The sequence below is a fragment of the Thunnus albacares genome, chromosome 19 (assembly GCF_914725855.1).
Source record: "Thunnus albacares chromosome 19, fThuAlb1.1, whole genome shotgun sequence".
Taxonomy (NCBI): domain Eukaryota; kingdom Metazoa; phylum Chordata; class Actinopteri; order Scombriformes; family Scombridae; genus Thunnus; species Thunnus albacares.
In genome coordinates this window covers 19614430-19639336 of record NC_058124.1, presented here as the reverse complement: position 1 = coordinate 19639336, position 24907 = coordinate 19614430, and the positions used below count along the sequence as shown (strand labels likewise).

Genomic DNA, 24907 nt, shown 5'->3' with positions numbered 1-24907 from the left:
AAGTGGAGTGGAGGAATGAGCCTTTGACGGATGTTTGTATTAGTCCTGCTGACACACCAGCCCGTCCATCATTGCTTTTGAGTCAGCATTGCTACTGCTGCCGCCGCTGCAGCGAGGCCAATTCCTCCCGCTACGGTTCAGCAGCGCCGAGTTTTCCCATGCCACATATCTGTGACCCGGGAGCCTCTCCATCCCTCACTTCTTCACTCCATCATCATCCAGCGCTTGCGAACATCCACACACACACACACACACACACACACACACATTCATACAAGCACAGACGACGATAGTACAAACACATGCACAAATTCATTTGATGGAGCACCCGAGGTGGAGAGCTGCTATTAAAATGGATGGGCACGGTGACAAGCATGGATTACAACGGCGGCAAGTTTATTTGTTTGTCAAAGAGGAAGCAATTAAACACAGATGGGTTCTTAGGAGACAAGGTGGCTTGTCGCTGATGGGTAATGAAACAAATGCCACATAACCGCAACATCCCTGGTTCGATTCCAGCCGGTGACCTTTGTTGCATGTCGTAACCGTCTCTCTCTCTCCCCTTGTTTCCTATCTGCCGCTTCACAATCCTCTAATCCAATAAAGGCAACAAAAAAAAAAAAGCCAAAAAAATTAATCTTTTACTGAGTATAATCAGAGAAGAGAGAGTTTGTTTCCAAGTGACACTTCCTCTTGTTCTCTAAGAGCCAATAACGAGACACACACACACACACACACTCACACTCTCATCATGCAAATTAACACTCAACATACACACACGACCGAGAGTAGAATTTGTTTTTGTTGCTTTAGTGAAACATTTGATTTAGAGCCTGAACAACACCGGCTTTTTGAGGCTGATAACAATACGTATACTTCAAAATAATAAAACCTTTTTTACATAAACAAAGATGTACAAGAGCAAAGATGTTTTGCAGTCGAACAATATAATTTTATCACCAACGATAGCGGTACGTTTTAAATAACTAATGCCGTTGTAATATTAATCAATTTAAATTATAATTACAAAACCAAAACTGTGTTTAAACTTGAATTGAGAAAAATTGAAGCCAACACTAATGAGACATTTATTACTGCAAATTACTGCTCTGCAATGTCTGCCAACGTGCCTATACTGATATACAATACATGGCCAAAAGTATGAGGACACCAGAACATTATCACCATATGTGATTTGTTGAATGTCTTATTTTGCTTTTCTGCTATTCTTGAAAGTCTTTCTATGAGATTTTGGTCCTGATGTTGGGTGATAAGACCAGTTTCGCAGTTGGCATCCCAAATTTATCCCAGAGGTTGTTGAGGTCAGAGTCTTCAAAAACTCCGTGCCGAACTCAGAAAACCATTTCTTTTTGAACCTGGTTTTGTGCACGGGAGCATTGTCATGTTGAAACAGGAAAAGACCTTCCCCGAAGCTTCAAGCACACTATTTGAGGCAAACTTTATAAAACCGAGATTGGGGTCTCAAGATAAATCTGAGGGGTCGTGAGATGAATAATGGGATTGGAAAAATAAAAGACAAAGTTCTGTGTTTTTCATTTGGCCTTTATTCGTAACTGTTTGAGTGGTGCTCACTAGAGCTGCAACCATTAGTCAATTATGTTTGATGTTTTTCTTGGTCTTACATGACAGAGAATTGAATATTTTGGGGTTTTTGGACTGTTTATCGAACAAAACAAGACATTTAAAGGTGCAGTGTGCAGAATTTAGCAGCAGACTTGGCAGAAATGGAATATAATATTCATTAGTATGTTTTAATTAGTGTATAATCACTTGAAAATAAGAATCGTTGTGTTTTCGTCACCTTAGAATGAGCCCTTTATATCTACAGAGGGAGCGGGTCCTCTTCCATGGTGGATGCACTGCCATGTTTCTACCGTAGCCCAGAATGGACAAACCAAACACTGGCACTAGGGAGGGATTTTCACATTTTTGCACCATAGTTTTTCCTACATGCTTGGAAGGGAGGGGTATTCAGTTGGTTGCGATCTGCTAGATGCCACAAAATCTTACACACTGGTCGTTTGGTAATCACTGGTCTAAAATATGTCGAAGCAGCATTAATCAGAGCTAAGGTGCCTTGCCCAAACCATAAAAAACTGCCTCATTCCAAAGCACACAAAACAGGGGTATAGTGTATCTTTGAGTAACCAGTGTCTGTGTGTGTTGCTGTAATCATTTAGCTGGTGAGATGTGTAATGTGCTGATACAGGATGTGATAAAAAGCCACTGAGAATCGTGTGCTAAAGGCAGAAAACAGCATGCACATCGAAAATTCCAAATATGCCGCACGACAGTAACTCCGCTCCAGGTTTTGTTCAATGTTTCATGAAAGTCTGTTTATGAGCTTGTTAGAAATTTACATCCCAGGTGTTTAAAAAACTCTGCAGACTCTTTAATTTCTCATTACAAATCACAAGGATAGTTTACCAAGTTTTAAGAGTATGCGTATAGTCATCAAAAAAAGTTGCTCAGTGGCGGAAAGGAGACTCGTGTAATGCCATCTCCTCTGCGCTATGCTTTGTTGGTTTGAGTTAGATTAGATTTAAATTAGGAAAAGTTGAACATCCTCTATGATCCGTCTTGCTCAATATCTTATTTCCTGCTCATTTTCAGCCTTGATTACTCTATTTCAACATCAAGTCATACTGAATTTAAAGTCACATCAGCGGTTAGTCGTCTGTTCACTGGGCTCCTGATACAGCTGAAGAGTTTCCAAAATGAAATATTCAGTGATCAAGAGATTTGGCATTTTCAAAACACATTAGCGTTGTTGAATATTTTAAGACTGGCTCGAGAACGCACATCCCTGACAGTTAGATCATCTATATTTTTTAACTGCTGACAGTCTCATTTCAAGTAACATCTTTCACTGAAAATAGATATGAAGTGTTTGGAAATGAGAGACTTCAGTTCTCATCAGGCTTTATTCTCTTTAAAGAGGCTGAAATTACACTGATGGTTGACAGTCGGCTTGCCGTGTTCCAGCCGGTGTTGTTGTCTGGATTTGTCGAACCGCATTAACAATGTTTTGTTTTGTTTGTGTTTCAGGTATCAAACCGTATCCCAAGTTCACAGCCGTCATCCACGCCGTCTCCCCTCTGGTGTCCCAGTCGCAGCCCATACTCAAGCTCCTGGTGGCTGTGGCCAAGTCCCAGTACTGTGCACAGGTAAAGGATTTGCTGATGTGTGTGTGTGTGTGTGTGTGTGTGTGTGTGTGTGTGTGTGTGTGTGTGTGTGTGTGTGTGTGTGTGTGTGTGTGTGTGTGTGTGTGTGTGTGTGTGTGTGTGTGTGTCTCTGCACTGCAGCATCCCCAGAGATCCTCCACTGATCTCCACCTTGTGACTCCCCCAAATTGTACTGCATTATGTGGCTGCTTTGTGATGGCATTTTCCAAACCAGAGCAACAACAGTGCTCATCTCCCATCCCTGCATGTGTGTGTGTATGTGTGTGTGTGTGTGTGTGTGTGTGTGTGTTAACTCTGGAGGATTGAATTAGAGCGGCAGTTTGTAGCGGTGCTACATCTGTCTCCATGGCAGCGAAACCCCCTTCAGCACAGCTGGAGACGGCATCTATTGATTCCCCTGCTTACTCCTTACCAGCTCAGGAAATGAAATGGAATTTGCTCCCCGATGGCTGGTTTTATATGTGTGTGTTTGTGTGTGGGTGTGTATGTGTGTGTCTTTGTTTATTTGTTTGGCCAGCAGAGTGTATGAGTAAGCGAGATTGTATTTTGTGTAGGAGGGATGTGTTTTTCTCTGCGAGCGTTGTGCATAAATGTGCAGTTCCGTGATTGTGTGTTGGTACAGGAGGGTGAGTTACAAGAATGAGTGTTATTGTTCGGGCAGAAGAATATAGAGTAATGATGTGTGTGTTTATGTAGGCGGGATGCTTGCACATGTGTACTTTGTGTTTATGCTTAAGCGTTTGCAAGTGTACATGTCTGTGTGAACATGTTACTATCAAACATATCCCATATCAGTTACCAAAAGCAAAACATATTTATATAAGTAAATATATTTGACTTATATAAATATGAATAACATGTTGAGTATAAACAACAGAAGAACCCACCCACCACATATTAAATGTTGTGTAAAGCCAAGCAGCCGTACAAGAACTGCCCGGAAAAAAAAAATGCAATATGAAACTGGCAAAATGATCATTTTAAAGCTGCACACGTGTTTATTTTTAATGTAAGAATGCATCAAATACATAATGTGAACGTGTGAGATCGCTAATGTTGACTACCTCACCGAGAATTATCACCCAACTTTTCAATCCCCCTCAGCTCTTCAAAACGTTTTAGAGTCTTTCAGCTTATTGTTTTGGTTTTATGACCCGCAAACTCCACTTTCATCAACCTCATGTCCCGGCACAGCTGGAAAAAGCTCTGATAACCCAGCTGTTCACTACCTGCCCAGCACCAAATAGCAGACAAAGTGAACGTTTAGCCGGTGAATATAGCAGGACATTTAGCAGCTAAAGAGATATTTTATATTATATTAAGTTAGTGGAAGCTAAAGCAGAGTGTAAAGGAGGGTGAATGTTGGACTCCAAATGAATGCTAATGTTCTGTGTCTGTTTTAATGGTAAATACAGCAACATTTCAGCCGTTACAACTTTACATGATGACAATATGTCGTTGTATTTTCAGCATGTTCTGCTGCCCTCCAAGTGGCCAAAAAAATTGAGTTAATGCAACTTTAGATATAAAACTATCAAAGAATAAGTCAATTGGAGAAAGTATGTCACACTAACTGCTTTGGACACATTTTCAGTTAGTAGCAAAAAAGTATTGCGGTTTGATACCTAGCCCTACTTTTGTGTGCTAAAATCCAACTGCTTTTCACAGTTAGGGTTGCAACTATCAATCATTTTCATTATTGATTAGTTATATTCTTGATTCATTGATTTGTTGTTTTGTCTATAAAATGTCAGTCACTGTTTCCGAAATGTCCAAAACAGTCCACAACCCGAAGATACTCCGTTTACTGTCATAGAGGTCGAAAGAAACCAGAAAATATTCACGTTTAAGAGGCTGGAACCAGATGATTTGGGCATTTTTTCTTTAAAAAATTACTCAAAATAGTTAATTTTCTGTCGACTAACTAATCGATTTATCGCCTAATCGTTGCAGCTCTAGTTGCAATGTCGTCACACTTTCAGCCAAGTGTTTTCAGAAACGTTCTCTCATATTAAAAGGCAGAATGAGTAAACTCTGTCTTATTCTTTTTTTTTTAATGGGGGAGGCTTTTGTGTTTGCCTTCTTAAGGCTGTGTGGAGAGCCAGGTACACAACCGGGGTGTTTTCTTGCACTCTCAGCACACAGAAACGAGGAGAGAGAGAAAGGGGGTTGCTGCTAGGCTACGAAAGGATGAGGAAAGGGATATAAATAAATGAATGGCAGGGAGAGAATGAAAGAACACGGAGGGTGGAGGAGGCTAAATTTGACGCAGAAAAGCTTTTGAGAAAGTTCCGGCGATTTCTGACACAGCGGGCCTCCTGCTGAGCGCGCGTGTGCTTGTGTGTGTGTGTGTGTGTGTGTGCGTGCACGCAAATTTTAAGAGAATCGTTTCCTCCGCTCGCACCGCTGATACACCGACAGTTTCTTCAGCGTTCTCCTCCAGTCATAGGCAAACACATACCACCATCAGCACCCTGAGAGGGCTGGTGAGCTGACAGAGACACCATCTGTCTTTCTAATCAAACAGGAATAGAACCCTGTGAGAGTGGATTAACGTGTTTCTCAACCGTGAATATGTGTGCAAGGAGGCACAGTGAGATTCAGGATGTGTACCTGTTGTCATCTCGGAATGACAAACACATTCTTGCCCGGATTCAGCCTTCATGAATATTGCTTGTTTTGTTTTTTTAATCTGTGTGCACTTATCGTTAGGAGATAATTTTGCGTTTCATCAAACAGCTGTATGTCATGTTTTACTTAGACATCACTCCACTGACACACACACACACACACACACGCTGCTTCAGTTACATCAGGAACACCTCAACAAACACAGACATCCAAATGGCTCCCAGCTCATAATTAGGCAGGTCCAGTCAGGGTGCAGAGTCCCTGAGGAAAACTGCTGCATGTGACGTAGTTAATGTCAGAAATAATGTGAAACTTTATTGATCCCTGCAGGGAAATTCTTCTGGTCGGCTTCCATCAGGGTACGTCTGAGCACGGTGTCAGCCACAGCTCTGCACGGTGGAACCGCGATGGATTCATTTACTGACTCGTTCAAGGACATTTCAGCAGCAACTGTACACTACAGGCTGGATGCTGATGATGTTTCCTCCATCACTTTACTTACTATTTGTCAAATGGTAAATGGGCTGCATTTATAAAGCGCCTTTCTAGTCTTCCGACCACTCAAAGGGCTTCACGTTGCACGCCGGCATTCACACACACTCACAGCCTTCAGGAGTAAGGAGCTGGTGAGTGAACCACCAGTCTTTCCATTGGTGGACGACCTGCTCTACCTCCTGAGCCACAGCCGCCACTCAATTGGGAGAATTGGGTATTAATGCCAATTTAATATTGGTATTTAATGGAAAACATCGTTTTTCGAGGACAAAAATATGTTAATATTGTTTCTTGTTTGCCTTTATGTCTAAATATCCTTTATTTCATGAGAGAAATGATTATACCCTAAATGATATTAATATCCTATACAATAAACTACATTAATATACTATATATTATTCTGTTTTGTAGTATGAAAATAACATTATGTCGAATATCCCACAATGCAGTATACAATGGAAATGGAGGCAAAGCTCAGAAAACAGCAAACTCATATCCTTAGAAATACATTTTCACTCGCTATTTGCACTGATTTTCTACATTAGTACATAATGTGCACTTTACAGCATTATTGAATGGAGATATACTGGTGTATTATGTAGAACCGCAAATGTGATTTTAAAATATGTAAAATTTGAAGTGGGAGATCCTACACCTGTAAAGCTTTCCATTCTCATACATAAGCAGTTTATAATGATAAGTGTGGCAGATTTCCACTGTAATTTTTTTTCAAACAATGAGTCTTTGGTTTCAGACAGAAGTAGACTATAGCAGCTTCTCGTTTCTAGCCAACGACGGTCAATATTTATAACCGTCTCTGCCAGATTATATCGCCTGTGGCTGACAAACTAAACAAGCTAATTGAATCGGTTGAAAACTCTGTCTCTGTCTGACTTTTTCATGTTTCCAGCTGACTCGCTTTAAAAGGAGAATCTTGTATGCGCTTGATTAAAGGCATGACATCATGTTAAAGGGCTGAGGTTCAATTGCACGTCCCAGACAAAAAAGTCAGTATTCCTATCAGTGGATGATTTAGAAGACATGGAAATAAAGAGACAGGATTGTTGTTGTTTTGCAGCGTAGGGCTAGTTAGTCCTAGTATTATAATAGGAGTGTCATAGGGAAAAATGTTCAAGACTTAGTTTGGCTACTGCAGCTACTTAGCTTACATTGTTCATATTTTCAGAACATTAGAAGATGAAAGGCCTTCATGATGAGGACTAAGTGATGTGTGTGAATGTGTGTGTGAATGGGTGAATGAGCAGCAGAAAAATTGTGAAGCGTTTTGGATAAAAGTGCCGTATGCAGTCATTTACCAAGTGAAGGTCTCACTGCAGCCTTACACACGCTGCTTCAACATGTAGAGAAATCTGAGGCTGGACAGACCTGCAGACAGACACCTTGTCGCTGTTCTGAGCAGGTTTCAGGAAACGGTCAATTTGTGACATCAAATTTAAAATGCATGAGAAGAACGGGCTGACATATGAGACTGTAACTGTGTGTGTGTGTGTGTTTATGTGTAAATGTGTGTAAAGTCAGACAGGAAACATGTCATGTGTGTTTCTCATCAAACATTAATGATCTCTGCTGTTATAGCGAAGCGGACGGGGAATTGCGTGGCGACATCCCCGTGTCGGCTGACCCGCGGGTCGCAGAACAGCCGTCTTAAGTTGTAGAAAACATGATTTGACTGGCTGGAAAACACGAGTCCTTCATGTAAAACATCATCACATTGGAGGTGAAGCGTGAGACGGTACGGGCAGGAGAATGTGTTCAGCGACACGTCTCGGTGAAAGTCCTGTCTGACAATGTGATGTGATTGGTTCAGGATTGAATTGTACAAACCACTCTGGACCCATAATTGGAAATATTTTATCACTTCAGTTGCCCTTCTGGCTCTTTAACATTCAATCAGACCATAATAAGGTGACATTTGCTGGCCGCAGGGCACGTAAATGTCACACGTTCAGCAGACTGATTCAGCAACAAGTTGGATTTTGTCAGGAGGAGAAAATGATTTGAATCAAATTGGATACAATTCAGTTACGGTGCAAGTAATAAGACTTTTCTTTTTTTTCTTCTTCTTTCTTTCTTTCAGATTATTGTTCTCTGGAACTGTGACAAGCCTCTCCCCGCCAAACACCGCTGGCCTGCCACCTCAGTGCCCGTCATCGTCATCGAGGGAGAAAATAAGGTGAGCCTGAACACACACACACACACACACACACACACAGACGCTTCCTCTCCGTCACCTCAAAGGTAATCAATATCATTTCCAATTACGTGTCTCATCTTTTGTGTATCCTCACACTGTAAAGCTACTGTATCTTTGCACATTTTATTCAGTCAGAGAGTTTCTGGGAGCTAATGAGTTTCGATTTGTGCTGCACTGATTCCATTAAAGGGCTGTTTGTGTGGTTTTAATTAAAGCTCAGTAACGGGAATAATATACACTGGGATGAAAAAAAAAATGTTGCTGAAAGGCTAATGCATATTGTTAAGAGAGATAAGAACCTAATAATGGGTAAGTGCATGTGCCTTTATTTATGTTTAATGTATTTTTCTTTGCTTTAATCATAAGTAAATATCTAATTAAATCAGGAAAGTGACATAATCTCTAAAGAAATAAGTTATATTTGAGTTTTAATGTACAGTATGAGTAGACACAATAAATTCATGCATTGATTTGCTTCAGGTTGGGTTTTTCCTTTATGTGTTTAATAACTCATGACCTCGCATCCATGCAGAAGTTCTATATCTGAATTTATGTTTTTATCAATTCCTTAAAGGTTAAACATTTGCAAAATCTTCTCACAAAATATCTTCATGCACAGAGCAAAAACAAAAAAAAATGTGACTCTGAGCATTCAAAGAATTGTAATATGCATAAAAACAGTGTTTTACCAGTGGGTGTCAATTTTCTCTGCATGTCAGTTGAGGGATATCTTGTTTTTTTTCCTCTTTGTTCTCATGACTGACACTGTCATAATTGAAACATCTTCTCCATTTTTTTTTTTTTTTGTAAGTTAACCCTCCAGCCAGACAGAACCCAAAGCTCATGACAACCTTATTATGGAGGCTTTTACACTGAAGCTTCAGCCCTGTGGAAGGGGATTGCCGTGTTTATCTTGACTTCCCCGTGACCTCCTTTTGTCATGTCAAAGGTCAGACGTAGACACACACACACACACACGGTGGGATTTGCTCCCTAACCGCTGATCCGAGCTCGGTTCTTTTGCGATTTCCACGCTCCACGCTCGGGCTTTTGTTTTAGAGCGAAAGGGGAAATCCGTTCCTCATCCGTACGCCGAGACATCATCTACTGTTGTCCTCTTCCCTTTTCTGCTCGCGAGGACTTCACTTCACCTGCCAATCACAGGAAGTGGTTTTCACATCAGTGTCAGTCACCCGGCGGTAGGCTGGGTTTATGGTTTACCTCTCCCCGTGGCTCTGAGTGGTTTCTCCCAAGCTGTCAATCACAGCGGGACGACTGTGTGTGTGTGTGTGTGTGTGTGTGTGTGTGTAGCTGTGTGTCCGTGAAAAGTCAGCAGAAAAGGCTTAGTGTACTGGCATTGTGTGTGTGTGTGTGTGTATGTATGTCTGTGTGTGTGTGTGTGCCAGGCAGCCTGTGGTTTGTTGTGGTTGTGGCGGGTTCTGTGTTTACCGTGGCGAGCCAAGCTGTGTTCCTCCACCCCACAGAGGGAGAAAGAGAGAGAGAACGCTTTTCATCTCTTTTGCCTTTTTTCCTGCTCCTTTCATGCTTATCCTCCCCCCCCCCCTCTCTCTCTTTCATCCTCTTTCTCACTCACAGATCCTCTTTTTTTCCCCCCCATATTTATCATTTCTTTCTGTCATCTTCTTTCTTCTTTTCTCTATCGCTGCATCATTCTCTCCTTTATGCCCTGCTTTTCTTTTCTCTTTTATTTTTTTTTTTGCAGTCTGTTGTCAGGGCCTTGCCAGGTTTTTAGAAATACTGAGTGTAAGTCCCCCCACCCCCAATGTACCGCCTACAAACTATTAATTTTTTTATATTTTGGGCTTTTCATTCACAGTACAATTATACTTTCTGTAAATTTTATGTCCCGGCATGAAGATTTAAACGCTGATTCAAATAGTTTTTTATTAATTGACCTAAAATCAGTCCAATTTAAATCAATTCTAAGTCTAATTATACTGGAATCTGCCTGTAAAATATGAGCCATGTGTATGTTTTTTAACTGTAGCATGTCAACTCCCACCAAGTTTCATAAAATGTGTCCTGTTGCAACAGGAAACATAACTTTCGGGCACGCGGTGACATAAAATCGCTTTAAAAAGATCCACTGCCTACAAAAACGCACATTCGTGTCCGGCTGTGGGTTCGCTGTGTGCTACTGGAGAATTAGTAGCAAAGAAGAAGATGAAGATGTTGTGTTCCTACAAGTTTCCTGACTGCAGGAACAAAATGACATGACTGCATATTGTGCAGTTTTTAGCGACTGCCGCTACATCTTTATAGTGAACAATGGAGAATAAGTATAAAAATGGCAGAATGTTCCTTTTAATAAAGCTTCATACCTCATTCAGCATTGTTGTATAGCATGTTAAAGTCTAAGTCGGGTGTTATTCTGTATTTTTCTTATTGTCAACAAATCCTATGACTGAATATTTTCCTCTATCGAGTGCTGCTGCCTGTGTAGCCAAAGCCTGACACAGCTTATTCCTCTGCGTCATAAACCTCCATTGTTGCCCAAAAACTATTAAAAACACATCGGTTAGTCACACTGTTGCAACGGGTGACATCTTATTTTAGATATTTTATTTCGTGGCAGTCCCACATGCACCGCTTTGTTTCCGTGAGTACCCGCTGGAGCGCCGACGCGTATGTATCCGCAGCTGAAAATAGTCCCCAATAAATGCACTGTTTACTCCTGTCTGTGTGCTGTTTGCTTAAAAAAACTACAGTGCCCAGCTGTTTTAGAAAATAGCTGTGTTTATTTGTGTTTTTTAAAGATTTACATCTTCAGTAGGAACAAATGTGGCTTTTCACCACAGTAAAAATCAGACTAATATATAATTGGTTTTGGTCTTTTCAAGAAAAACACAACACCAATCTTATCCTTTAACTACATTCCCTTTTTTCCCCTCCCTCTGTCTTTCCCCCTCTGTCGTCCGCTCGGCACGGTGGCCAAAAAGCTGGTTTATGACTGTTGGTTTAAGCCGTGTGAGAAGCCCAGCAGTGCTTAATATGGTTAACACACACTGGTGGTCCTCCTCTCTCCCTCTCTGCCTCTCTCCTCTGCTGCTGCTGCTGCTGCTGCTGTCCGTTGGGAAGGAGGTGAAATGCTGGAGGCAGATTCCTGCTGTAAGAGCTCACATTCCTGGAGAGCTCCAGGAAGCCCCAGGCTAATATGTCGCACGTCTAACATTACAAACCATCTGGGGTTTGGAAACACCGCGGTCTCTTATCCTTTCTCTTTTCTCTTTGTCTCTTTCTTTTTCCATCTCTTTACATTTTTCGCCGTCGCTCTTGTCATAACTCTTTGTCTCGCTGTCACTTTCTCCGCTTCCTGTCTCTCTCTCTCTGCCTCTTCTTCGCTGGTATTCTCTCTCTCTGTCACGTTCTGGTTGGAAAACAAGTGGAAAACACGGAGCGTAGAGAGACAGGGTTGTTTTGTTTCTCTTTTTTCTGCCCGCAGGAGATTACAGCAGTAATGATGACACAAGGAGGCCTCGCTAAAAATGAGAGGGAGGCTTCTTCTCTTTCCTCTCCTCTCTCTCATCCCCCCCCCCCCCCCCCCCCCTTCTCCTCATCTCATTCTCTCTCCGTCTGAAAACACAACTGTCACTCACACACCTCTGCACTCTCACCCTGTTAGAATATGAGCAGCAGGCGAAGCTTTCAGCCGCTGTTGTTGCCTCTGGAGTGTTTTTGAAGAAAGGAAAAGTAGACGGCACTTGACCGCGGTGTCACCGATGTCAGCCTCAATAGCGCTGTCAGTTCTCTGTATGATGCAATACAATACAGAAGTCCTCTTAAACTTAACATCTTTAACTCTATAAACTGATATTCTGTGTCAGAGAGCTGCTGCTTCAATTTTCTGACCCCTCTCTGCTGTCGGCGTGTGAGGTAGGAGCGAAAAAGAGGGAGATGAACGCAATGTTGAGTTCAAAAATGACCTTTTTTGCTGCAGAGACAGTGTACTGACTATTTGTAAGCCCCTAAATTGTATGAAAATGTCTTAAAATTGTCTGTTTTCCCCAATAACTCCCAATTTCTCTTTGTTGCCTGTGTGCATTCAGCCTTTTATTCTTCATTTACATTATTAAAAGTAAAAAGTACATAAAAAGTACAGGAAAAATTCCATCTTTAATGTCGATCAGGACTCTTAAAAGCAAAGATGCAGCAAGTAATGAAAATGTTTCCACCATGAATCGGAACAGATTTGCGCTGAAATGATTATTTGATCAGCAGAAAATTAAAATTGAAAAATGCTGATGTTTTTCTATGAATCCCTTCAGGCAAAAAAATGTCAAAACACTTTTCAAATGTAAAGATTTTCTCTCGTTTTTATCGTTACGAGCTTCGAAACTATGTTGTCGTCTGATACAATATTAAACAACGGCATCTTTTTTTTTTTACCAGAGCTGCAGTCTGCAACAACCAATCAAAAGGAGATTCAAATCACAGACACGGCAGACGATTACAGCATCAATACGTTAAAGGATGTTTTCTCAGTCATCGGTGTTTGTGATTGATGTGATTTGAATCCCCGTTTGATTAGTTGCTGCAGACTGTGGCTCTGCTATTATGTGGTTTCATATTGTGAACTTGATGACTCACAAAAGGAATTCAACACTTTATTTAAAGATCCGATCCAGACATGTTGTAAGACATATCAAAAATACTCAGCTATGAGTAATAATTAGTGTCTAACGTGGTTTTTGACATCTACAAATCTGCAAATATATATTTTTTCATTCCAAAAGTTTAAACTGCTGGACACAAGATGTCTCCTGCTTTCACTGAAAAGTCTGTTCTCAGTGTTTGTGCACCTGCAGGCTTCACATTTTCCAAATCCTGCTCACAAGTTCACCCCTTTTAAACTCAGATTTAAGGTGAGCACAGAGAAACTTTTCCTCCTTCAGCAGATAAATCTGAAAAACAGCCTTCTAGTGTCACATATATCATTCTGCAACTCAAACAGTCAGATGAAAGAAAAACAAGAAGAAAAACACATTTTTTTGACTAGTTTGGGGCTTTAACGTCATTGTAAATTGAAAATCTTTGAGTTTTGGACTGTCGGTCAGATAAAAAAAAGCGATATGAAGACGTCAACTTTGTCTGTGTGAAATTGTGACGGACATTCTTCTCTATTTTCTGACATTTTATAGACTAAATAATGAAAACAATAGCTGCAGCACCGGAATTGATAACAGTCTTCACGCAGCTTGACAGTAAAGGCATGTATTCTCGCATTTCTCCTGGTGTTTTGTTGCTGCCCTCGGCCGTAGAAGTGATGAAGACCTATTGAGAGTGAGGTCACTTAGCTGGAGCACAGCAGGCAAACAGAGCCAGGTGTTTATAGAGAAAAGAGGTCAACCGACTCTCCTTAAATGTAAATGTAATAGCTATTCAGTGCAGGTGGTGTTTTAAAAGAACAAGTGTTCTTACAGAGACCTGACCTTCAGACCTCAACTGAATAACTGAATATCAGCAACGCTCTCCAGGCTGTTAGTGTCAGTGTGTGCGTGTATAATACTGTGTTGAAGTGTCCACATCCATTAAAGCTTTCTTGTTTGTGTGGGAGGTTGTTTGAGTTGGAGCACACATCCATTTGACAATACACACACACACACACACAATCTCTCTCAACAAGAAGCTGCTGTGTTCTCATCCGAGCCGCCTTTCATCAGAGCAATAGACCAAAGACTTCCCGGCTAAATATCCTCAAGATGTTGATCTTTCCATCCACCCACCAGGCCCACCATCACTCTCTCCGCTTCCAGTAAATATTCAAGGACCGTCATGTATTACACAGCTTGGTTTCATCCGCTGTTAAATATATTCATTTTTCAACATTGGAAAGGGAGGAAAAGTAAATTTTCGCCAAATGTGGAACACATAACTTGTATTTGTCTGGCTGTATTTATGTGTTTATCGGTTTTAAAAGAGAAAGATGACCCCGCAACCATAATGGAAACTTTTATCGGCACTCTATCACCGCTGAAAACGACGGGGAGCAGCAATGCAGTAAAGCATAGGATATTGGCTTTTCTCTCTGTTGATATCATGGCTTGTTGTCTCCCACGAATCCCATGAGTTTGTAAGGGATCATTAAAAATTCATACAGTAGATATTGGAAGCGAAAAGAATATTCTGAAATTTATCTCAAGGCAAAACTGTAGATTTCCTAGTGGAGCTACTGTCCAGACCTCGCTTATAGTCGTGAGCTTTGGGGAGTGACCGAAAAGTCTAAAAATTGTAGATACAAGTGTCTGAAATTCACAGGGTGTCTGAGCTCAGATTGGGTGAGAAGCGCAGACATCCGGAAGGAGTTCAGAGGAGTAAGATTAGGATGCTTTGTGGATGCTTCCTCTGGAGGTTTTTCGGGCATGTCCAACTAATAGAAGGGCAGACCCAGAACACTCTGGAGGGATTAAAATATGCCATCTTGCCTGGGAACATCTTGTGATCTCCCAGGCAAAGCTAGAAAATGTAGCCAAGGAAAAAGACTTCAGGGCCAGCTTGCTTAGTCTGCTTCAACCAAACCCTGGACCTGGATAAGTGGTGGAAAATGGATGGATTGATTTAAAAGGGAGGTATCATGCACATTTCCAGGTCTATATTTATAATCTGGGGCTCTACTGGAATATCTTTGCATGATTTACAGTTCAAAAAATGTGTCTTATACTGGCTCTTTATGCAGCTGCTCGGTTCAGCCTCTGTCTGAAACAAGCTGTTTTAGCTCCTGTCTCTTTAAGGCCCAACAGTAGGATTTCACTTCTTTTTCTCATCCTTTACTCAAAAAAATGGAGACTTCTCAAATACATCCATACATGTTTTAGCCCGAATCCGATCTGAAATATGCAAGTGGACAATACAAACAACCCTGTTGAACAACCTTAGCAACAAAGGCTACAGAACAGACGGCCGTTTGTGGGCGTGCACGTACAATATGACATCATCAGGAACAGGAAGTAGAGGTTGAAGCCCTGGTTTTTGACTGGCAAGAAGCATCTCTACACACGTTCACCTAAAGTTTTGGAACTTTTACCATTTATTAATATAGATATCTGACATCATAACAGTATAAAACTAACAGAAAATCACAAAAAGCATGATATGTCCCCTTTAACAATGATATTCCTTTTACTGAAATTTAGTTTCCTGTATGCTTTTTTAAAACACAAATGATTTCAATGTCATAAATGAAACCATTCCCAGATCTCATATTTGGAATAAAACTCTCAAAACAACCAGGTATTATTTAGGATGTCATGGGAGCTATTAGTGTTTCCATTGAAACAATCGTATCAGAAGTTCAATGGAAGCTGTCATGTGTTTGAATAAACACCTCCACACTGTGAGTCTGCAAAAAAAAACATGCACAAGATTCCAGTCCTCCAACCATGAGGGGTTTAAATCTGTTTTTTTTTTTTGTTTTTTTTCAGATTTTTTTTCCCTTCAGCCAATTTCATCCGTTTTCCATCCAACCAAATAATCATGCATGCAGGGAAAGTCCAACTGTTGTAATTGTAATGATATGGTTTTAACCCTCAATGCTCCGTGTCTCCCCCCCCTCGTCTCCCCCCCGCAGGTGATGAGCAGCCGCTTCTTGCCCTACGAGACCATCATGACCGACGCTGTCCTCAGCCTGGATGAAGACACAGTGTTGTCCACCACAGAGGTATGTTGTAATAAAATATAATAGAATGAAAAAAATATATATATATATATATATATATATATATATATATATATATATTTTTATCTCCTTTCTGTCTCTTTCTCTTGATATGCTGGTACTCGTGAGACAAAACAAAGTTGCAAACTCTCTCTCCGTGTCCCAAATGCAACTCTCTGATTGCGTTTCTCTCCATTTTTTTTTTTTTTATCTCTTTCTGTTTGTCCCTCGTGTTTCCAAGTTATCGCTCTGCAGCTTGATTTTTAAATTGCTTAAACTACTCTCTCCTAGCGACTTACTTTTTCCCTCTTTCTCATCTGTCTCTGTCTTTCTTTCTCACACCCCCTCCCTCCCTCCCACCACCCCCATCTTCTAACTCATGTGTTTGGCATTTGTACTCATGCTGTACCTCTAAAATTCCCTACTCAAGAACAGTGCTGTTCTGGGCATTTTTGTTCCACATGCTGTCGGGACTGTTCTTGTTTTTTCCCGGGGACATGTTTTGGCGCAGCACCATGGGAAGCCAGATGCTGCTTTGAACAGTGCAGAATTAAATCTCATAAAGGCTGTTTGTGCCGAGGATCAAGATGGCAAAGGCAGAGCTGGCACTGAAAGGAAAATCCGGCCGGTGTTTCTCCCATAAAGACAGTTGGATCATGAACACACAGTTCCCAAAGTCGTAGAACCTGGGGAACATCAGTGCCAGTGCAAGAAATTAAAAAAGAAATTCAACCAGAAATACCATCACAGATCTCTGAGTAGTTCGCCCTTCAAAGCATATAAAACCAGCTCAAGTGCGCAGCTTGAAAATGTGACATTTTTGGCCTCGAACTCTCAAGAAACAACATTTTGTCTTTCTTCTTCTTCTTCAGCCCTCTTCACCCTGAACTGAAGAGGGGGTGAAAAGGAGAGATATTCATCATAATAAAACACAAACTGGCATCCAGTTCTTTTGAATTATGTTGGTTTATAATGGTCGAACTTTTCAAGCAATGCCTCCTTTAAATATGACTCACGCCGACATCCTGATTCAACTGGAAAGTATGTTGAATTATAAAGGCAAGACGCCATCGAAATGCTATTTCCTTGTGACTTTAATTATCCTTCAGCTACCTTTTTTCTTGCATTGCAAGCAAAAGCAACTCAGAGCTCTTCTTTTCCTCTGGGGCCTCGTATTCACAAATTCAGGCAGGAACAGAAGATAAAAACTGACGTGCATTGTGTTTTATGGTGGATTTTTGACTTTTTATTCATTAGTATAAACACTCTTTTGGTGTAGTGTTGTGTGGTAATACGCGGTGTGATGCAGAGCGGGCTGTTTGCGGAGCCGCCGAGGCCTTTTTGATGTTTTCGTCTAATTATTTGATTGAACGCTTTGATCGCCGCCACAGAAGTTGGCTACAGGCAGCTGCTTAAGAAACTGCTTTGTGTTTGATGAGGTTTTGCTTCTGTGGTATTTTCACTGAAGTGTTGTTTGAGCTTGCAGTTCCTTTGTTAGTTCTCCTTGTTGTCTTTTCTTTATTGCAGAAAATATGTTGTAAATAGATGTACTTAACTAAAATGAGAAAAATACATTTAACTACTCAACATTTTTCATGATTCTCTGTCTGCGTTAGTGCCTTCGTTTATGTTCTCATTTTTCCAAATTGTGCACGTCTCAGCTAATAAACGTTATAAACTGTGGATCTTTCTTTCTTTCTGCGCAGGTGGACTTCGCCTTCACCGTGTGGCAGAGTTTTCCCGAGCGAATCGTAGGTTATCCTGCACGCAGCCACTTCTGGGACAGCAACAAGGAGCGTTGGGGCTACACATCCAAATGGACCAATGATTATTCGATGGTGCTGACCGGAGCAGCCATCTACCACAGGTACACGCTTACCATTATACACTTCATCTAGTCTTTTTTTTTATTTTATGATGTCTAAAACTTGCTTCCAGTACAGCTGTTTACCTCCAAGTGAAGCCGTTCTCGCTGTTTTGCTCTGCTCTGCTCTTTTTCTTTCATGCTCCTTACTTCTGTTCTGTTCCCCCCTTCTGCTACACGGGGATCACAGCGTTGCTCTGCTCCGCTCTCCAGTGTTCAGTCGTCTTTCTTTTGATACAACACTTTGATGCGGTGATCTGTAGATTATGAAAGTAGGTGTGATGTTCAGTGCAGCACAGCCTCGGGAAAAGCAGTGTTTTTGACACTGGGTATGTTTTATCCAAAAAATGTCGATTTGTCTGCTACACAGCGTTTCATAGTTATTGCATTTAGTCATACGGCAGCGCTGTCAGCTTTAATATGGCTTCACTCAGCTGTGATGGGAGCAGTCCATTAAGCTTAAGTCAGCCAATCACCGCAGCCAGACGCTTAATCACTTTCAATAAGTCAGTCGTTCAATCCATCCACGAACTTGAAACTATCAGTCAGTCGCACCATGAAACAGAATCCAGAGTTACGTAACCTGGAACGTAAAGGAGTCTTTGAAATGAGTTGTCCACCCAGGCCTTTGTAACACTCATCTTCACATGTTCTCTTCTATAAGTCTCCTATAAGTCTGTGCTGATACTGAGGTGCAATTTGCATCTGTTGGTAACAAAATACCCTTTAATGTGTGTACTGGAAGAGTCAGTGGTGGAAGAAGTACTCAGAGTACAGTAAAGTAAACGTAGCAATACCACAATGTAAAAATACTCCATTACAAGTAAAAGTCCTGCATTTAAAATCCTACTTAATTAAAAGTACAGAAGTATTATCAGCTAAATTTACTAAAGTATGAAAAGTACAAGTACTAAGCCACTGTGACTGATTAAAGTACATTATTAATACTGAAGCATCAGTGTGTAAGCAGCATGTTACTGTTGTAGCTGCTGGAGGTGGAGCTAGTTTAAACTACGTCACCCCTCCCCCCCAAGGATGGGAACCACCAAAGGGTCACATGATATATCTGAGGGGTCGTGAGATGATTAATGGGAGAAAAAAGAAAGAGAAAAAGTTCTGCCACATAAATTTGGATCCATTTTTCAGAATTTTTCTCAAATGTTTGCTTCTTTGTGAAACATTGAAGAGTTTTCAGTTATTTAACTGCTGGTTTAATCTTTAAGAATGTAGTGAATTCATGAGCTCGTCATATGTCAATTCATGTACAATTTTAATCTTAAAAGTAATTATTAACTATAGCTGTAAAATACATGTAGTGAAGTAAAAAGTACAATAATTGCCTCTGAATTGTAGTGGAGTAGAAGAATTAGCATAAATAGCATAAAATGGAAATACTCAAGTAAAGTACAAATACCTCAAAATTGTACTTTCCACCACTGGGAACAGTGTTAAGTAAATAAATAAAGAGGGAACCCTGAAATTGAATAAGATCAAATTAGACTTCATCATAGAAGCATGTTTTAATTAGAGGCTTTACAACAAATGGGAGATCAACAAACCTTTTATTGTTTAGTATACATAGTTTCACATTATGACCTGTTTCTAGAGACACGTCAGCTTAAACCTCTCGATGCTGGTTGAAGAAGAGCTTAAACATGTCGCAATCCAGAGTAGCTGCTGATCTAAGTCTTTTCTGTGTTCTTCATGCCAGTTAGTGCCTGTATTCATGCACATATTGAGCACATTAAACTCTATCACTTCAGTAAGAGTATTTTCACTGACCCGCATGGGAAGACTTTTTCCACTGTTTTTTTTTTCCACTTTTGGATTCCTGGATCAACAATCCTCACCTGCAAATCCTTCAGTCTGCTTTATTTCCTCTTTCAGTGCTTTAACCTTTTGGTTTTTAGCTCTACTTTTTTGTTAAGTTTTAATAAACGAGGTATTTTTTGACCTTCTGGGCCACATATACACAAAAAAATGTATTTAAAATCTTGGATCTGTCAGCATTTCTGAACCCTTCTTGTATCCCTATGCAAAGACATTTACATGTATTTTTGCAGCATGTTTTAGCCCTCCGAGATAAATTATTTAAATGGGCTAAAACATGCTGTGGCTCAGGAAATAGAGCATTAATCATCCGTTAATCACAGAGTTAGTGGTTCAATCCCCAGTTCCTCTAGTCCACATGTTGGAAGTGTCCTTGAGCAGGACACCGAACCATGAAACCATGTGTAGCAGACAATTTGTAAAGCGCTTTTTAGTTAGAAAAGCTCCATTTACCATTTAATCATCTTGCTGGAGGATACATGTCTGCAGATGGGAATAAAAGCTCCCTGTCCTTATTCTGCCTCCTCTCTGTCCTCTCTTCCAGGTATTACCACTACCTGTACACCAACTACTTGCCCACTAGTCTAAAGAGCATGGTGGACCAGCTGGCCAACTGCGAGGACATCCTGATGAACTTCCTGGTCTCCGCTGTCACCAAGCTGCCGCCCATCAAGGTCACACAGAAGAAACAGTACAAGGAGACCATGATGGGACAGGTAATAGAGCAACAGTCATGGGATATTTAAAGATTTGACTCTCAGAATAAGTATTGAGATGCTTCTCATGACTGGATCTGTATCATTTTTTTTTTTGTATTTATTATGGCATCTTTGATCTAGATGGCTCATTAGTGTTTGATTCTTTTTATAAGAGATGTTATTCCAAACCAGGACAGCTGCCAGTTGAAAGAATTGATTTTTTTTTCTTCTTACATTAAAGGAGAACTCATTACAGCATATGATTGAACTAGTAACACTTTTACAATCTTGGAATTTAAGAAAGCCATATTATATAATCCACTTTGATTCTGTCCTGCTTTTATGTAAGACGGCAATGTTTTCTTTCCACTGTGTGTGAGTGTGAGTGTGTGTGTGTGTGTGTGTGTGTGTGTGTGTGTGTGTGTGTGTGTGTGTGTGTGTGTGTGTGTGTGTCATGGCCTTTCAGTTGGATCGAACTCTTCCTGCTTTATGAACAGCATGAATTATTCCAATTGTTTGGTGTGAGCTGCGGGTAAACAGGCCAAGTCACTTACAATGGGGAGACAAAAGCTGAGAGCAGAGGAGTCGTGTCAGTTTAAAGGATTACGTCATACTTTCTAGTCCAAGTAGAGAATATAATCCAGCTGGTGATTTATTGAGAAATGTCAGCTTTCATTCAGTAATGGTTTTATCTGAAGTTGGACGATGTGATTGAATGACAGACGATTGTTATTGTTAGTCCTCTTCTCTTTCCCACCACTGATCTGAAGCCAGGACTCTAAATTTTCTTCTTTGTTCCCCGCCAGTCTTCGAGGGCTTCCCGCTGGGCTGATCCGGACCACTTCGCCCAGCGCCAGACCTGCATGAACAAGTTCGCCAGCTGGTTTGGCGCCATGCCGCTGGTCTACTCCCAGATGAGACTGGACCCCGTCCTATTCAAGGACCAGGTCTCCATCCTCCGCAAGAAATACAGGGACATCGAGAGGCTCTGACAGGACCGGCGCCCCCTCGGGGGAGACCCCACGCAGGGGGAGGCACGAGAGAGAGACTCTGTGGAGAGTAGAAGGAGTAGTCGGACTACAGCAGGATGGACAGGGAGCGATGCAGCTCTGTCTTCCACTCAGCACATTGCCAATGACCACAGCGCCGCCGCCGCCGCCGCCGCCACCACCGCCGCTGCTGCTGCCAGGACTTGACGCAGGAACGGTTGAACAGGAGACAAGCAGATGGCGTTTTGGATTTGAAAAACACAAACACAGACAGACAAAGAGAAGTACACAAACTGACAGACATGCCAAACAGTACTGTATGTTCGCCAAATGTGCAAACACACAGCACACACTACTGACGACGAGAACTCTTGGATAGAATATTTTTTTGTACAACATGAACAAGGACGACATTGACTTTCCTGCTCTCTCGGCACACGCGCAGGACGGTAGAAGAAGAGGGAAGGTGTCCGTGATCGTAAACCTGGCAACCCCACCCACCCACCATAGATCCTACCGGCCGCCCCTAGCAACCCACATGTTACCCCTCCGCTTTAAAATCCCGGGGAAACCCTGTTTTTTCGCTGATTTGATTTCTGTACAAATCAGCCGTCTGGTATCACTGTTGATCCTCTCTGAGGGCTGAAACAAGAGCGTCATCAGTTTTTAAATACATTTGGTTTCAAGGAAATAAAAGTAAACAGCATCGTCCAAACCTGTCATTACAGTGTCCTGACAAGGTTTTTATAGCAAAGCAGCCATTATTTCCTGATATATTCAGCTATCGACACACATCCTTGAGCCTGAAGTCTGAAAACATCATCTGTCCTCTTCTTGGTTCATTCCTCGATGTGCTGATATGGTTTTTATAATAGTCTATCTGCTTCCCTGTTATCACTAAGATAAGATAGAAAAACATCTCGTTTCATATCCCATTTCCCTCTCATACTCGCCACAACTGTACTTTTCTCCTTTTTTTTTTTTTTTTTTTTTCTCCGCTTACTTTCATCATCTTTTATTTGCCACTGCAAACTCTCTGTATTTTCACTCTTCCATATGTGTGTGTGTGTGTGTGTACAGCGGAGTACATTTTCCCTCCGTCGGAATGAGCGAAATGAACATTTCTGGATGAAATGGAGCAGAACGTTGCATTCTAACCCAAACTCGTTTGTCCCATTTATTCCTCCCGCACGGCCTCGGAGCACTATCCTTACAGAGGAGAATCAAATTTCAGACCGTTGCAGGTTTTTAGTGACCGGCGTCATTTCACAGGAGTGCTTGTAGAGAGATTTTTTAACGCCGAGCGCATCAGTGCCATCCTGACATCAGGGTCTGCCTTTAAAATTGTTTATTGCACATCACGTTGCCTGCATCGGTTTGAGATGCCTAGATGCTCTCGTTTTGAAATATTCTAGTCATCAGTCCAATATGGCTCTCCAGCCTCCATGATTTTTTTTTTTTTCTTTTTTTTTTTTTCCCTGTGACATATCAAGAGGACCTTGGAGCCATTAAATAGACAAAAGGTTTTCTCCTCCATTTGTCAGCCAGAGATAGGTTTGGGCTTCAATTAGGTAAACCTATTTCATTTGGAGTGCTGTTTTATTCCCGGGAGACAAGCTGTTGATGAAACACTCTAACATTATGGACCATTGTGTTGTGAAAGCGGTGACCCACAAACATGACCCGCTAGCTAATGCTAGCCTTGGGAGAGAAACACACACACACACACACACACAAACACACCCACACACATCCTCTCCTGCTACTTAAAACAGCTGCATCTTGCTCACATCGCTCACATCACACAGCCTGACATTTTTTGCACCTTAAATCACCTTATTGGTATCAGACAAAAAAAAACGACAAAATGTTATAATAACTCATTTCTGCAGAGCTGTCATTACGTCTGCACGCAGCATGTGGCCGAGGGAACAGGCAGTCCACTCACACGTTTAGTTTGCAGACACTTGAATGAAAGCAGCGCACTTTTAGTGGCCTTTCTGTCAGGCAGACATTAAGCATAATGTCTCAGCCAAAGCTGCTCTGTGTGTGTGTGTGTGTGTGTGTGTGTGTGTTAATGTGTTAATCAGTAGCTGTCATCCACATCGTCAATATCAGTGTCACACATTCAGTCAACTGTTTTACTTTTTAATTGATTTGTTTCCATTTTGTTCTGCAAAGAGTTGATGTGAAACGTATTGTAAAAGCCTTTACAGTGTCAAAAAAGGTGATGCTCGTCCTCTGAAGTGTCAAATCCGAATGCTACTACAGCAAAACTATCATAAAAACCCAGCCGGCCTCATGTTTTGTTTTTTTTTCTTTTTTTGGTCCCTCACTTCATTGTTTTGAATATCATGTTTGTATTTACATCCTGGTAATGTGCTCAAGTTTGGAATGTGATTTGTTTGCCAGGAGAGATTTATGGTTTGTTTTTAATGTGGAGTCACAACAACAACAACAAAAATGTTCATCTACAGAACAGCATGTGATTCTAGGGGGGGGGGATACTCCTCACTTTGCCTGCATCTGGTCCCTATTCATCTACAGAGAACCATATTGTTTGAATCCATATCAAGCCTTTTATGTCTGATTGTTTAAATTGCTGTGGTTGATCATCTCCAGAGATGCAGCGTCCCCCCGGCTTTGCAGATACTCGCCTCCTCCCATTTGAAATCCCCCCCCCCGCGACTCTCAGCACTGTACGACGACATATTTATATTTTTTTTTAAAGAGAAAGGACTGTGTACGATTTTGAGTTGACGTGGCGAGAACACGAGGACCGATCCCTGCATCGCTGAGGGGAGTTAATGATATTTATTCAGTTTATTTTCTACACGCTGTGCACATTAATCCGCGCAGATGCCGATATACGACTCATATTATGTTTCACTCATGCATTGGTTTTTTTTTTCCAGGGAACAACATCTATCACGCTCTCGCCTCTTTCTCATACAGAACTCTTCCCCCAAGAGAGATCTAACAGTTTCAGAGTCGTAGTAGAGTTTTAACTCTTTTGGAAAAGATTGCATACATCAGTGATCTAAAATTGGATTGGGCCGCACCATCTTGACTTCTCGGCGGGAGTCAAATTGCAAAGTCCCAATAAAGACTTCGCCAACTGAAACATGGAAAATAATAAGCAGCTGGGTCCGCTGTACCAGATGGAAACATTTTCAGATCCTGTTGTAAAAAATCTTTCCCCTCCCATGCATACAATAACGACTCTGAAGCTGCAACACAATTTTGTTTTTGTTTTGTTTTTTTTTTAAACTGCCTCTTTCGCAGCTCGGTGTCAAGTCAGATAACT

General features: G+C 41.2%; 1 protein-coding gene across 1 annotated transcript in view; it reads left to right on the top strand.

Annotated features, from left to right (window-relative positions):
- ext1b (exostosin glycosyltransferase 1b) overlaps positions 1-23902 on the top strand; it is a 116376-nt gene extending 92474 nt beyond the window's left edge. The window contains exons 6-11 of the mRNA XM_044335185.1: positions 3070-3188; positions 8431-8526; positions 16133-16222; positions 17926-18086; positions 20458-20629; positions 21418-23902. Of these exons, the coding sequence (XP_044191120.1) occupies positions 3070-3188; positions 8431-8526; positions 16133-16222; positions 17926-18086; positions 20458-20629; positions 21418-21603 (824 nt within the window). The 3' untranslated portion in view covers positions 21604-23902. The remainder of the gene's footprint in view (positions 1-3069; positions 3189-8430; positions 8527-16132; positions 16223-17925; positions 18087-20457; positions 20630-21417) is intronic.
- The last annotated feature ends 1005 nt before the right edge of the window (positions 23903-24907 follow it).